The 15,019-nt window shown below is 48.9% G+C and overlaps 1 protein-coding gene across 4 annotated transcripts in view; it reads right to left on the reverse strand.

The window, feature by feature from the left end:
* Nucleotides 1–15,019, reverse strand: part of CAMKK2 (calcium/calmodulin dependent protein kinase kinase 2) — a 52,517-nt gene that overhangs the window by 7,257 nt on the left and 30,241 nt on the right. For 2 of the 4 annotated variants that reach the window (XM_065904074.1, XM_065904076.1), the window contains exons 8-14: nt 10,360–10,381; nt 10,143–10,231; nt 8,863–9,062; nt 8,147–8,200; nt 5,468–5,541; nt 5,294–5,381; nt 4,071–4,199 (exon numbers count right to left, since the gene is read on the reverse strand). In XM_065904074.1, coding sequence (XP_065760146.1) covers nt 4,071–4,199; nt 5,294–5,381; nt 5,468–5,541; nt 8,147–8,200; nt 8,863–9,062; nt 10,143–10,231; nt 10,360–10,381 — 656 coding nt within the window. The remainder of the gene's footprint in view (nt 1–4,070; nt 4,200–5,293; nt 5,382–5,467; nt 5,542–8,146; nt 8,201–8,862; nt 9,063–10,142; nt 10,232–10,359; nt 10,382–15,019) is intronic. The other 2 variants (XM_065904075.1, XM_065904077.1) reach the window with 1 other exon arrangement.

The following is a 15,019-nucleotide window of genomic DNA, read 5'->3' on the forward strand; positions in this document are numbered from 1 at the left end:
TTCCCCATCCCAATCCCCCCTCCCTGCACTTTTAATTTAAATGTAATTCACACGGCTTAAAATTCACCGCTTTAAAGTGTACAGTTCAATGGTTTTTAGTATATTCACATCACCACTATCTAATTTCAGAACATTTACATCCCTGCCGAGAAACCCAGTACCCATTAGCAGCCGCCCCCACTCCTCCTCCCAGTCCCTGGCAACCACTGATCCACTTTCTGTCTCTATGGGTTTGTCTTTTCTTATATCGTATAAATGGAATCATTCAGTATGTAGCCTTTGGAATCTGGCTTCTTTCACTCAGCAAGCATGATGTTTTCAAGGTCCACCATGTTGCATTGTTTTATTCCTATTTATGGCCTGGTAATAATCCTTTGTGTGAATACGCCATATTTTGCTTATTTGTTCATCCATTGGTGGATATTTGGACTGTTTCCACTTGGGGGCTATTGTGACTAATGCTACTATGTACATCTGTGTACAAGAGTTTGTGTGGACATACTTTCCACACAAAATGTTTTCATTTCTCTTGGGTGTACACCTAGGAGTGGAATTCTTAGATCATCTGGTAACTCTCTGTGTAACACTTTAAGGAGCTGCCCGACTGTCTTACAGCGGCTGCACCGTTCTACAGTCCCAGCAGCAATACAAAAGGGTACCAGTTCCTCACGGGGGGCTGCATTTTTGTTGAGGATGAGAAGCTCTGGTCCCAGTCTAAGAAGCTGAGGAGACATCCCAGGATACGGAGGGAGGCCCATCCACAGGTTGGTGTGATGTGAGGGCAAGAGAGGTCAGAGGTCCTGAAAGCTCTTCTAAGCCTGAGAGGCGCTGGGAGCCGGCCCGTCCACGGCCGTGAGACAGAATTCTTTGGTGTCCCCCACCCCGCCAACCGGGAGACAGACAGGGTCCACAGCTTGGTTGTGAAACACCTGCCAGAGGAGGGGATCTTTGAGGAAAGGGTCAGTATCCCTCCATCACGTCCCTCAGGCACTGCTCAGCTTCTCCCCTCTGCCTCCCAGTCTGCCCCTCAGCCCATCCTTTCTTTTTTAAAAAAAAAAGTTAATTTGGCTGCACTGGATCTTTAGTTGTGGCTCAAGAGGATCTTCACTGCATCATGTGAGCTCATTTGTTGCAGTGCACAGACTCTCTAGTTGGGGCGCATGGGCTCCAGAGCATGTGGGCTCAGTAGTTGGGGGACAAGGGCTTAGCCGCGGAAGCATGTGGGATCTTAGTTCCCTGACCAAGGACCGAACCCGTGTCCCCTGCACGGCAAGTCAGATTCTTAACCACTGGACCATCAGAGAAGTCTCTCGCCCTATCCTTTCTGAAACCCATACCTGATTCCCTCACGCCCGGACTTGGTATCTCTCACCCATATGAGTTTGGAACTTAACCTGTTATGGAACACGGAGCCATGGAAGGTTCATGGTGACGCTTTTGGCTGCTGTAGTTCATGAAGGAATTTTCAAAGTGGCCTCAACACCTGTAAGGCTCTGGCCTCCCTTCCAAGTAAAGTATGATGTCTCGTCAAGCTGTTTCATATACTAAGCCTCTGGACTTTTTTAAAAAAGATTTTCATGCTAAAAGAGTAAGGGGAAGTATTTTTAAAAACCACTGATTTACTAAGAGGTGGAAACCACCAAATGTCCATCCACTGATGAATAGATAAAATATGCTCTATCCCTACAATGGAACACTATTCAGCCCTAAAAAGGAATGACTGGGTACAATGTGGATGAATCATGAAAACATCATGTTGAGTGAAAGAAACCTGATACAAAAGGCCACTTACTGTATGATTCCATTTATATGAAATGTCCAGAACAGGCAAATCTATAGATATAGGAAATATCGACTAGTAGATGCCAGGGGTTGGGGGTGGTTGGGGAGGGAAGAGTGAGTGACTATCAACAGGTATGGGTTTTCTTTGGGGGATGTATTAAATGCCACTGTATTTATTGTTCACTTCAAAATGCTTAATTTTATATTACAAGAATTTGACCTCAATTTAAAGAAAGAAAAGAAAAATGCTGAGATAGAGAACGAAGGCCGTGCCCCTTGACAAGCACGCGTGGTGCCTCCCTTGCCAAGGCCCGCGCTCTGTGGTTCCTGGAACACAAGAACCCTGGTTTGCTCCCCCAGTGAGCCTGGCCAGCCCTCAGGACCCAGCGGAAGGAGCTCCTACCCTGCGAAGCCCCCACTCCCACGCCTCTCCCTGCTGGCCTGTCACTGTGCGGACACTCAGCGTGTAATGGCACCAGAGGGTGATCCTTTCTTTCCAGGTTCATCTTTATCAAGAGGCTAAGGGCCCTATGAGGGCTGGCACTGTCCTGCGCTCATCTCTGTAACCTCGTGCCTGGCACACACAGCTGAAGCCCCCACAGCCTCCCTGTCCCCCACAATTCAGTCTCCACATGGGACCTTCCCAAGGCCAACACTGATCATGCCACTCCCCTGAATCAAATCCTGCAAGTGCTTCCCACACTTCTGGGACCAAGATTTAAATTTCTGCTGTGGCCTCAGGACTTGTGCGCTCTGGTCCCACTTCCTGTCCAGCCTCATGCCACCCTCCTTCCACCTCCTTTGCCCTGTTTCAGCTGCCCTGACTTTCCTAAGGTTCCTCAGGGGCCTGGCCGCCTCCCAACAGAGGGTTGCTGCATTTGCTGCTCCCTTTTCAGGAATACCCCACCCTTTACCCTCTCGGCCTGATGAACACCCCACCATCCTCTCAGCACACACCTTCCAGGAGGCCTTCTCCAACCCATTACCTGGGCTGCAACCCCCCTAGGAGGCTCCCCTCACAGCCCCTGTTACCTGCACATTTACTTATTGGTTCTTTACCCAGCCTCTGCAGACACCACGCCAGTTTTATTCACCTCTGTATTCCCTGCTTCCACCACAGGCCTGAGACACCACTCAGTGTTCAAGAAGTATTTCCTGAATAATCAATGCCTCTTTCAGACCTCTAGGATCAGACGCCTTCTCCCAAGAATATTCACAAACAGGAACAGAACAACCCATGGTGGGTGCTGGGAGCCCACCACAGGCTCAGGACATGGGTGCGGTGGGTGGACTAGAAGGAGGGGGTGGGCGTGGGTGAGTGTTCAACAGTGAAGATCATGCAGAGGCCCCTAGTGGGGGAGGAGGAGGAGGATGTAAATAAATCGCTCAGGGCTCAGGTTCTAGAGGGAGAGAGAAAGTATGTGGGGAAGCAGAGGGCGAGGTGCGAAGCTGGGAGCGAAGGAGCCAGCACTGGGGCTCCTAAGGTCACTCGAGGCTGCACGTAGTATCTGGTCCCCCCACAGAGCCCAGGGCCCTGCCTGCCGGGGCTGGTGCTGACTGAACACACCCAGGACTCCCCAGGTGGCCATGGTGAGGCAGCCCACTGGATTCCTCCCCTAGGGCTGTTGCCCAGCCCCTAGTCCCCTGAGAGTCTCCCTCCTGGAGTCAGACACCCTCTGGGCACAGCCTTGGCAAGTAGGTGATTCTCTGTCTCCAAGGTGATTCTCTAGCTCCATCTTCCTGGATCAGGACCCAAATTTAAGGCCATAAAAGGGGGTCCAGTAGCCCCTGAGCAAACACCCTCCTCCAGGAGCTGTGAAGAGACGCCCTGGCAGTTGCCCACACTGCAGAGATGGGACAAGCTAAGCCGTCTGCTCTGGGAACAGGAGACCCAGTCAGGGGGTAGCCCCTCTTAAGAGACCTTGGCTCCAGCTCCCCCAGGCGCCTGCCTTGGTCCTTCTAAAGCTCCTCCTTCTCCCCTGGGCACACTCTGAAAGCAGGAATTCCACAAGGGGCAGGACAATCCTCAGAGAGGGGCTACCCTGTTTAAGTACCCTGGGACCCGGCTGCAGAGAGAACTCAAGCTAGAAGATGCAGGGGCCACCTGGCCTGCCACATGACCAAGGCCCAGGGGCTGGGAGCTGTGGGTGAGGAGCAGACCTGGCCAATCCCTGACTCTCAGGCCCAACACCTGCTTCTCAGTTGCCCGCCCGTGTCCTGGTTCGTCCTTGTCAGGCCGCCTGTGGCTCTCTGGCCCTGCTCTTGAGCAGCGGTTCATCCTGCCTTACCACGGTTGCCAGGCTGGGAATGTGTTTGACCGAATTCTCGACCTCCTCTTCGGTCACCTCGACCAGTGTGCAGTTCTCGTCCTCCGATGGCAGCGGCTCCGCCCCATGCCTCGTGACCCAGGGGTGCAGCTTCAACGAAGGACAGGAGGGGTGAGGGGCTATTGCCACTGGCTCTCAGGGACCCTGCCTGTGAGCAGAGCCAGGGAGGGGACGCGGGAGTGGAGAGGCAGTGGCCTGAGGTCAGGGATGCAAGAGAGCAGGCAAGGCAGGCAGAGGGCGGGGGTGAGCCAGGTGGGAGGAAACATGAGACAGACGGAGAATGGGAGGGAGCCGCGAGGCCAGAATGTGAGACGGACTGGATTCTCCATCTCGCCCAGTGTCTTGGCAGAAGAGCCTGAAATTTGCCATCTGCCTTGCATGGTTGTCCGAGGAGCACCCATCACTCCTCTGCAACTCTCTCTGATGCCTGGAAAGCTCAGTTCAGAGCAGGCAGCATCCTTCCCATTTTACAGAAAGGGAAACTGATGCTCGGGGTGGCACAGGGAGACGGCTGAGAAGAACACAATCGGGAGGGGACTTTGGCAGAGGTCTGCCCAACTACCTGCCCCTGGGATCCAAGCCTTTATGTGTAACCTTTTGGGCTGCCCCCTCTTCAACTGCTAGTTAACTGAGTGCCTAGGAGTTCCCGAAGAAAATCTCTAGATTTCTGAAAGGTCCATGTGTGTGCACGTGGCTGTAAGGGATCAGTAGGGATCTTATCTAATGCTGCTTTTGCAACACAGCAGAATTCAGCAGGCCAGGGTCAGAGGTGGAGGGTCAAACTGCTCACTAACTTCCTCTCACACCCACTGTATTTTCTCAAAGGGATAGGAAGGGTCAAGGAATAGACCCCAAGATTTTGGCAGCCACAATGGAGCATACAGAGACTCTGGTCTGGTCTGGGGAGGTGGAGGCCATCAATCCAAGCCAAGTGGAGCAAGTGCTAGCTGCCCAGCTGGTAGCGGATCCCACTTCCACAATCACAGTGAACACAAGTCCCAAATCCTCCCCCACCAGCTCCCAGCACCCCAGAGGCCCCAGGGCATGGGAGGGCGGTGGTGCAGAAAAGGTTGTGGTGCTGTAAACAGGAATTGGGGCCTGACTGAGGCAGGGTTGAGCCAAAAAATCCCAAGCAGAGGGCACAGGCTGAGCCCCTGGCACACGCCCCAAGAGGCAGCAGGTACCTTGATCTCTGGCACCACGATCCTCGACTCAGGGTTCTTGTCCAACATGCGTGTGATCAGGTCCTTCAAATCCTCGGCTATGTCAGGCCTGGGGGGAGGAGATACATCAGGGGTAGGAGACGTGACCAAGGGCTTGGAGAAGGTAGCGACTTGCAGTACATGGAGGATACTCACTGATCTGGAAATTCCAGGGCCTGACTCTTGATCTTACTGTGTAAACACATGATCCGCTCGTCCATGAACGGGCACTGCGGAGAGAGGTCAGGGACAGAGCGGCCATCAAGGGCTGGCACAGCTGTCCTGCAAGGGTGGGTGGCACTCCACATAGGTCACAGCAGAGAAAGAAACAGCCCCAGCGGCCCAGTCCGGGGAGGAGGCAGTTCCCATTCCCCAGAGATCTAAAAGGACCAGGAGTGTCTTTCCAGAAGAGTTTGAGCCTTCCTAACTACACTGACTTTCCCCTGTAGCTATGCTTTAATTTACCTAAATAAAATGTTAGTCGCTCAGTCGTGTCTGACTCTTTGTGACTCCATGGACCATAGCCCATGGAGGTTCCTCTGTCCATGGAATTCTCCAAGCAAGAATACTGGAGAGGGTAGCCATTCCCTTCTCCAGGGGATCTTCCCAACCCAGGAATTGCACCTGGGGCTCCCCCACTGCAGGCAGATTCTTTACCATCTGAGCCATCGGGGAAGACCATACAGCAAAGACCAAAAGCAAACACTCATTTCACCCACCTGCCCTGTGAACATTAATAATACAAAGAACAATACAAAAGACAAAGTAGCCGTAGCTGTGATTGGTGAGGGCTCAGCCTGGACCAGGCATTGTATCGAGGTTTCTCAGGACCCACATCTCATTTGGCTGTTGCCTCTGCCTGGAATGTTCTTCACACCAGTATCTGCATGGCTTGTTTTCTCCCATCATTTAGGTGTCTGATCAAAGTTCAACCTCTCAGGGAGGTCTTCCAGAGCTCCTGTCTAAAACGGACACCCACTCCACCTCCATATGATTTCTCACCATCGCATCTCCCCTCCTGACATTATATTCCGTATGTATTTGGGAGATTTCCCCGGTGGTTAGTGGTTAGGACTCTGCGTTCCCATTGCTAGGGACACAGGTTCAATCCCTGATTGGGGAACTAAGATCCCACATGCCACATGGTGTGGCCAAAACATAAAACCATATGTGTTTATTCACTGTTTAACTCCTGCACGGGAATGTTAGCTCCCAGAGGGCATGGATTTTTGTCTGTCTTGCTCACTGCTGACACCCAGTGCCCAAGAACATCCCTGGCACAAAGTAGGGGCTCAATAAGTACCTGCTGAATCAATGAATGCTTGAATTATTTCTGCTGATCCTCTCAGAAGTCATAAAAAATAGTAAATACTGGACTTCCGTAGTGGTCCAGTGGTTAAGAATCTGCCTGCTAATGCAGCAGACCTGGGTTCCATACCTGGTCCAAGAAGATCCCACATGCCACAGGGGAACTAAACCTGTGAGTCACAACTACTGAGCCTGCACTCTAGAGAAAGCATTCTGCAACTGCTGAGCTCATGTGACACAGCTAGGGAGCAGTTCCCACTCACCGCAACTAGAGAAAACCTGCGCACAGCATCGAAGACCCAGGGCAGCCAAAGATGAGTAAATAAATAAATAAATAAATTTTAAAATAGTAAACATCAGTCTCACTTTACAGTAGAGAAAAAACAGAAGCTCAGAGAGGTGCCATGTCCTAGGAAGCATGAAACTGGGATTTAAGCCTAGACTGTACTCTGAAGCCTGTTCACGCACCACCTCCTGGGTGACAAGGTGATCGATCCTCTCACAGGGGGAAGGGCCTGACCCAGGAGGAGCTCAGGCATTGTTCCGGAAAAAGAAACCTTTATGTGGGGTGCTCAAAAGGCTGCAAAAGATCACAGAAAGTGACCTTGTCTACTCCTATTCAAGGAAAATGATGCCATGCAAAACAATAACTTGAGATGTCAGGATGGCACAGGTGTATCCATTTGACAACTCATCAAATGGTACACTTTTAACATCTGTAGATTCTCTGATATGTAAATTTTAGCCCAAAAGAAAAAAAAAGAAAGCCACAGATAGTGAGCTCTGGCTCATGACTGCACTCTGAAGCATATGTAAGAAGGTATAATTCTTACAACTTGACTACAGGATTGAAAATTTTCTAATCAAATGTTGGGTTGTGGGGAGGAGATTATAAACGCCTTTACTTCTATGGGATCAGTTTCTTAAGCTTTCCTCAACAGGAACATAAGCTCAGGAGAAGGAATAATTCTCACTTTTACTGCTCACATAATCAGTCTGAACTTTAGAATTAAAAATAGAAGCCCCTAAATATGAGTAATATAAAAATAACAAAAGAACAACAAAATGAAGACAAATAGCACTCCCTAAATCAATAATGCCAAATGTTTTAAATTCCATTCCAATTCTATTCTTCCAACAACAGCTTCTAGGAACATTGGTGATAAGAACATCAAAGCAGTACCGGGCTCAGAAATAAAGATTGCAGTTATTGATTAGTGATGCCTATCTCCTGTTTAGTAGTGGAAAGAGGTGCACATTTACTGTCCTTGACCTAAATTCATCCACTGTATTTACGACCTCTAGAGCCTCTACCAAAATCCTGTTTTAGCAGGTTGTCTTTTCACAGATATGACTGTTATGTACAGCTATGTACATTTGGGAAGGCACACTTTTTCATATGCAGATCTAACTGTGGAAATAAAATGAAATAATTTTTAAACGAGTAAGTTCTATCTCCCTGCAAGGGTAACTATTAGTCCAAGGGAGCCACTCACAACGCCCAGGACACAGGACACCCCACCTTACCTGGCCAAACACAAAGCAGTACAGTGTCACACCCATAGCCCAAACATCCAGTGCCTGCAAGGAAAAGAGAGCCCAGTGTGAAGGGGCAAGGGGCAGTAAAGGGCACAACCTTCTTTCACCTGTCCAGGATCCAATCCTCCAGCTTTCCTTTGGGGAAGCACCACTTTTTGACTGCTCAGTCCATGGGAGTTTGAATGGGGCTGTTCCTGCCCATCAAACCCCAAATCTGACTGAGCACATGATTCAGGCCTGGCCAATGAAACTGACACTTTCCCCAGGCAGTATGATTGGTTCAAGGATGGGCACATGACCCGGAACTGTACAATCAGAGCAACACTTCGTCAGGCACAGTGATTGGTTCGAGGATGGGCATACGACCCACACTGGGCCAATTACAGCCAATCCTAGGATTTTCACTTGAGTCCTACAGAAAGAAAAATGCTCTTCCCACTGAGGCTTGTAAACTGGTAGAAAATAGCCTAGAGTCGCTAATGACCGTTCACCTGGGGAGGAAACCAATTCAGGAAAACAGAGGTGAGAGATGGAGAGACAGACTCGTCTTTGAACCTCTGTACCTAGCCAAGCCTGAGACCAAAAGAACCTCACTCTTCATCCACAAATCACTCTTTAAGGCAGTGAGTTAGGCTTTTGCTACTTACAACAGAAAGGACCCTAACACAGGCAGAATTGCACATCTCAGGCAGGTCCAAACCTACCTTCCCAGAGAAGATCTTCCGGGTTTCCGAGAGCGATTCAGGAGCCATGAAGGCCGGTGTGCCCACGGTGTTAGAGAGAAGGGCATCGCTGCCCTTGAACTCATTGCTCACACCAAAGTCCGCAATCTTGATGTGCCCATCTTCTCCCACCAGCAGGTTGGAAGGTTTGATGTCCCGGTGGATGATCTTCTGGTAGTGTACTGGGGGCAGGATGGGAGAGAGGGGACAGAAAATCCACATGAAGAGCTCCATGTGGCCACACAGCCCAGAGACACAGGCAGGAGGCCCTCTGTCCTTCCAGGGTCCCAGACCCTTCCCAGCCTTCCCCTCCCAAACCTGCGAAACACCCACAGCTCTGAAAGTTAAGGGAAATGTATCTAAGGAAGCTTTCCCATCCTCCAAAGTGAGAAGTGAAATACTGACTGCCAACAGTAATTGGTAACCGCCTGCCACAGTCTAAGTCATGTGTGCATGGAGAGTTTTTGCTGAGCTTGGCTCCCAGCTAGAGGCCTCAAAACTTGTGACAGTCAAGCATGTTTTCATTTATTAATGCCACCTCACAACCTGTTCACCAAACCAACAATGACTGGAGCAGGTCCAATTTGAAGTGTGAAGCACAGCAGGACTGGGACTTGGCTAATGGTTCCTGCCCGGGTGTCTGCCCATGGGCAAGGACAATCCTACAATCTGGAAGACCCAACTGCATTTCTGGGGTGATGATGATGATGATGATACTGATAATAAGAGCAGCAGCTGCTTTTACTGAATGCCCAGTCTGGGCCCTCACCCTGTGTTAAGTGCTTCCCATTCACCCCATTTCAGTGTCACAACAATCCTGTGTAATAACAGGCACAGGGTATGAGTTAAAATGTTTAACAACCAGTAGCAGAAAGGACACCCTGCTAATCAGAACACTGATGTCCTGGCTGATTTCAGACCTTGTGAGAGATATTTTATTCCCATTTTACAGGTGAGGAATTAAGGTTCCCAGAAGTTAACAGGATCCCAGTGTTGTTGGGAATAAGGGGTGATGCTAGGAAATTAACAGTGCCTGGTAGAAAGAACTGGATAAACAGTCACTAACACCATTGCTCTTAGTTTTTCTGTGTGGCCAGAAGAAGGGTTTCTGCTTGGAGCGGGTGTCGCCATAGCTCGGGCAGTTCTGTTTCCTGCCCACCTCCCTGTGCTCCAGGAGGGAAGTAAGAAGCCTTCCACTTTCCATCCACTATCTGGGAACGCTAACCACCCCGAGTGAGAGTCCTCCTGTGGGCCCCGCTTACAGTACTCGATGCCTTTGATTAGATCCTGGAAGTAGAAACGGGCCTGGTCTTCAGAGAGTGGTTTGAGGGTGGGCACTTCCATCACAGGCCTGAAAGGTCGACACACGCATGAAAAGCAAACCAGACACACCAGCCTTTGCCCCCTCCTACCACCTCATTCAGCTTTGCAGCTCAAGAAGCTTCGGGCCTCATACCTGCTGGGGATGGGGACACTCACCCTTGGTTGACCAGTTCAAACACTGTAGGATAGAGAAGGGGGTGAATGGTTACACTGGGAAAATGGAAATCCATCTTCCTCCCCTCCTCCCCAGCTCCCAACCACCCCTAGAAACACTGAGAAGCACTGAAACTAACATGGGGGCTGGGGAGGGGAACAGTCCACTGAACCAAAACCACAGACGGTTCTGCTTTTCTCAGTTCCCATCAGGAGGCTAGGGGTCAGAGATTTCCGGTGTCCCTGGGACCCCAGGCTGGCTATACGTCTGGTCCTCAAAACAGCTGACGACCCTCTGCCAGAGGAGACAAAGCAGGGAGACTGGAAACAGGCGTGGACAGCCTCTTTCATTGTCTTCTCATACCTGGGTGTGGGAGAGGAGTCCCAGGGATACGACTGATGCTAAACTATGTCCTGTCACTCATCCACGTCCTGAGCCAAAGACCTGCCAAAGAACAGGTCTAAGGGGCAATAGCCCAAATGTGGATTTACGTGGACACAAAATCAGCAGTCCTGGGGTCTTCTGAACCCTAGCAAAGTTTCAGTTCAAGAACAAGTTTCAATGACCCCTCTCACATTTTCCAAGCTGCTAGGCTGTGTCAGGCTATGTAAACCAAGAATTGTTGGATAATGTTGTTCCAGCTCTTTAGCACTCTGTGGCCAGCTGGCCCTCAAACCTGTGACTTCGAATCAAATCAAGACTTGGAGCTAGAGGTGGGGATGGTGAGCTCCCCACCACCTCAAAGGCCAGCTGATTCTGTTCCTCCTAAACAGGGCCTTTCTTGATTCACTGCCTGCTAGCTTCCTCACAGCCCTGTGTATGTGGGATCTCCCGCCCCACCATCAAGTATTAAATACACTACGTTCAGGGAATGCATGGGGTTTTTGTTGTTGGAGGGGGGCAGTATTTTTTGCATTTCTAAAAGTTGAGGTGAAATTTCAGAACATACAAGTATTCTAAAGTGCATGATTTAGTGGTATCTGGCAGTCCACTGCCTCCAGGGCAAGCATCGCCTCTATCTAATTCCAGCACATTTTCAGTCCCCTAAAAAGAAACGCTGTGCCCATTAGTAGTCACTCCCCAAACCCCTTCCCACAGCTCCTGGCAACCACTAATCTGCTTTCTGTTTCTATAGATTTGCCTATTCTGGACACGTCATATACATTGACTCATACAATATGTGACCCCTGGTAACATACTTTTTCACTTAGCATGTTTTCAGAATTTATCCACATTGTAGCATGTATCAGTACTTTCTTCCTTTTTATGGCTGTATAATATCCCACAGTGTGGATATGCTACATTTTGTTTACCCATTCATCAGCTGATGAACATTTGGGTTATTTCCATATTTTGGCTATTATGAATAATGCTGCCATGAACACTCATGCATAAGCATTCCTGCACAAGTGTTTATGTGTGACTGTTTTCAATTCTTTGGGGGTACCTAGGAGTGGAATTGTCAGGTTATGTGGCGTAGTTATTTTAATTTTGTTCTGCTTGAACAGATATAACTGGGACTATGAAGCTGTACTTTAGGAAATGAAAAAAACAGCACAGTGGATTTCAAAGTCCCATGGAAAATGATTTTGGAGTTTTCTGTTTTCTAGAAGCACACACTGGAGCTTCTTACGGAAGAAGGGGTATTTCAAAGCTGTCCAAGGGCTGAGACGGCCAAAGGGAAAGAGCCAGCTCCTCAGACAAAAAGAAGGCTTAAAGGTTCAGATCAGAAAAGGAACTTAACTCCCCCAGGGCCCCACCCTGTTTACAGGTTCATCAACCAGCAATGGCCAAACCTGCTGTGGCTTCAGGCTGTGGTTAGAAGCAACGGCAAAGGCTCTGAAGGTAAGGCTCCCACCAAGAGGAGCCCTGGGCCCCTCAGCTCCTGCTTTCCCACCTTGTAAATTTAACTTTCAAGAGCTGCTTCATGAATTTCAATGCTTCCTCCCAAGCACCAAAACTCAGTTGGCATGAGGGAAGCTGGCCTGTTGAAACAGGTGTATTTTCAAGTCGTTCACAGTTTAACCCCTCCTGGGCCTGAGTGGCAGGTGGGAAGTTTTTAACCCCGAGAAATACTAATCGTGTTCTCTACCCTCTGAGAGTCAGGCCTGCAGGTACAGAACCCTTGCTGATATCTGCTAACTGGCTTCACACGCTGCCCACTCTGTCCTAGCCACACACAGCTATGGTTGGAAACTAAAAAATAAAGTATCGGGATAGTTTGAAAATCACTGGAATCAACACACCAAAACCACACGGCTCCTTCCCACTTTGCCACCTCAAGAAGTGAAAAACTGTCCATGAAGCTGCCTGGTCCAAATGGCTTAGGCAAGTCCTCTTTGAAGCTTGAGTCATGCTCTTTACATACTCATTCAACTCAGCTCAGTACCCTCCAAGGGGGTCATGCTTGGCAGTTCAGTGGTTAAGAATCAGCCCTGCAATGCAGGGGATGCAGGTTCAATCCCCGGTCAGGGAACTAAGATCCCACGTGCTGTGGAGCAACTAAACCCACGTGCCACAACTAGAGAAGCCTGCATGCCACAACTAAGACCCAACACAGCCAAATAAATAAATATTAAAAAGAAAAAAAAAGTCCTCCAAGAGCCCCCTTCTCTCTCAGAGTAAAAAGGCGAAGTCTTACAATGATGTGAAATGCCCTCTGCCATCTGGTTTCCAGGGTCCTACACAGGTCTCACCTCTGTGAGGCATCCCAGGAGCCACTGTTTTCCAAGCCTCCAACCTGGAACTCCTGACTCCCCTGACCCTGCTCAGGTTAGCTTTTGTCCATGGTGCTGTCACCTTCGAGCTTCCCTGGTAGCTCAGCTGGTAAAGAATCTGCCTGCAATGTGGGACACCTGGGTTCAATCCCTGGGTTGGGAAGATCCCCTGGAGAAGGGAATGGCTACCCACTCCAGGATTCTGGCCTGGAGAATTCCACGGACTGTATAGTCCACAGGGTCACAAAGAGTTGGACATGACTAAATGACTAAACACACAGCACAGCTGTCACCTTTGAAGCCTATGCCTAGTAATACTTAGGTCGAGTGTATCCATCTGCCCTCATCAGAGCACTAAAATGCCCTGAGGGTGTGGGGCTGGGGTTTTTCATTCCCTGAAGAGCCTAGATCAGGGCCTGACAAACCATGACGTTTGTTGAATGGACAACCCACCTCCTCAAAAACAGCTCAAAGCCACTCAGAGTCAGGTCCGGGGCCTCAGGTGCTGGGGATGCCATTCTGGGCCCCAAATGACCTTTTATATTTTGTGCTTTCTTCTATGTTCCCCCAAATTTCAGTCGTTTGCCTACCATGGTTATAATCAGGCTATATCTATATACTATGTAAACAATCATTTATTTCACACTTTTAAATTGATTTAGTATGAAAACTTTTAGTCTTATCTCAGGTAATAAAATCCATGAAATCATAAGTTTAGTGTGCTGGTTATAGTTTTTCCTATACAAATGGTAAAATAAGTCTAAAAAATGTTTTAAAAATGGTTGTCCATATACCACCTAAAATGATCTCATATATTTATTTTTTTCAAATCATCTTTCTTTTAAAATTTTATTTATTTTTGTCTGTGTTGGGTCTTCATTGCTGCACGCGGGCTTTCTCTAGTTGCAGCAAGTGGGGGCTACTCCTCGTTGCAGTGCATAGGCTTCTCATTGTGGCGGCTTCTATTGTTACAAAGCACGTGCTCTAGAGCAAAAGCTCAGTAGTTGGGGCACATGGGTTTAGTTGTCCTGCAGCATGTGGACATTCCCAGAGCCAGGGATCAAACCTGTGTCCCCTGCACCAACAGGCAGACTCATTACCAATGGACCATCAGGGAAGTTCCTGTCTCATATATTTAAAGTGGTGCGGGTACCACATCAAGAAATTGTGACTCTGTGATGTTCATATTTTTATAAGAATGTTTCACAATTTTTTTAAGTTTTCATATCTGATGGTATTTATTGTGTACTTCTAAAATGTTTCTAAAGGAAGGTTTTTAAAGTGCTACAATTTGAAGACGACCTACACACTAGATGCTCCTAAAGAATGGGCATTAACTTTTCAGGTGCAATAATGGTATTGTGGTATTGTGAGGGCTGCCCAGGTGGCGTGAGAGGTAAAGAACCCACCTGCCAGTGCAGGAGATATAAGAGACGTGGGTTCGACCCCTGGGTTGATCCCCTGGAGGAAGGCATGACAATCCAGTCAAGTGTTCTTGCCTGGAGAATCCCATGGACAGAGGAGCCTGGCGGACTACAGTCCATGGTGGTGATGGTTTAGTCGCTAAGTCATGTCCAACTCTTGCAACATGCCATGGACGTAGCCCTCAAGGCTCCTCTGTCCCTAAGATTTTCCAGGCAAGAATACTAGAATGGGGTGCTATTTCCTTCTCCAGGGGATCTTCCCAACCCAGGGATCGAACCTAGGTCTCTGGCATTGCAGGCAGATTCTTTACCGACTGAACTACCAGGGAAGCCCCTACAGCCCATAGCGTGGCAAAGGGTCAGACATGACTGAAGTGACTAGGAGATGCAGGCTAAAGTTTTTAGGAACTGATGTGTCAGGATGTCTGCTACTTTACTTTTGGATGGTTCAGAAAAAAAACAAAAATACAGAAATGGATGGGTGGGTGGCTAGACTGATAAAGCAAATATGACAAAAAGTT

The sequence above is a fragment of the Muntiacus reevesi genome, chromosome 13 (genome assembly GCF_963930625.1).
Source record: "Muntiacus reevesi chromosome 13, mMunRee1.1, whole genome shotgun sequence".
In the NCBI taxonomy this organism is placed as follows: domain Eukaryota; kingdom Metazoa; phylum Chordata; class Mammalia; order Artiodactyla; family Cervidae; genus Muntiacus; species Muntiacus reevesi.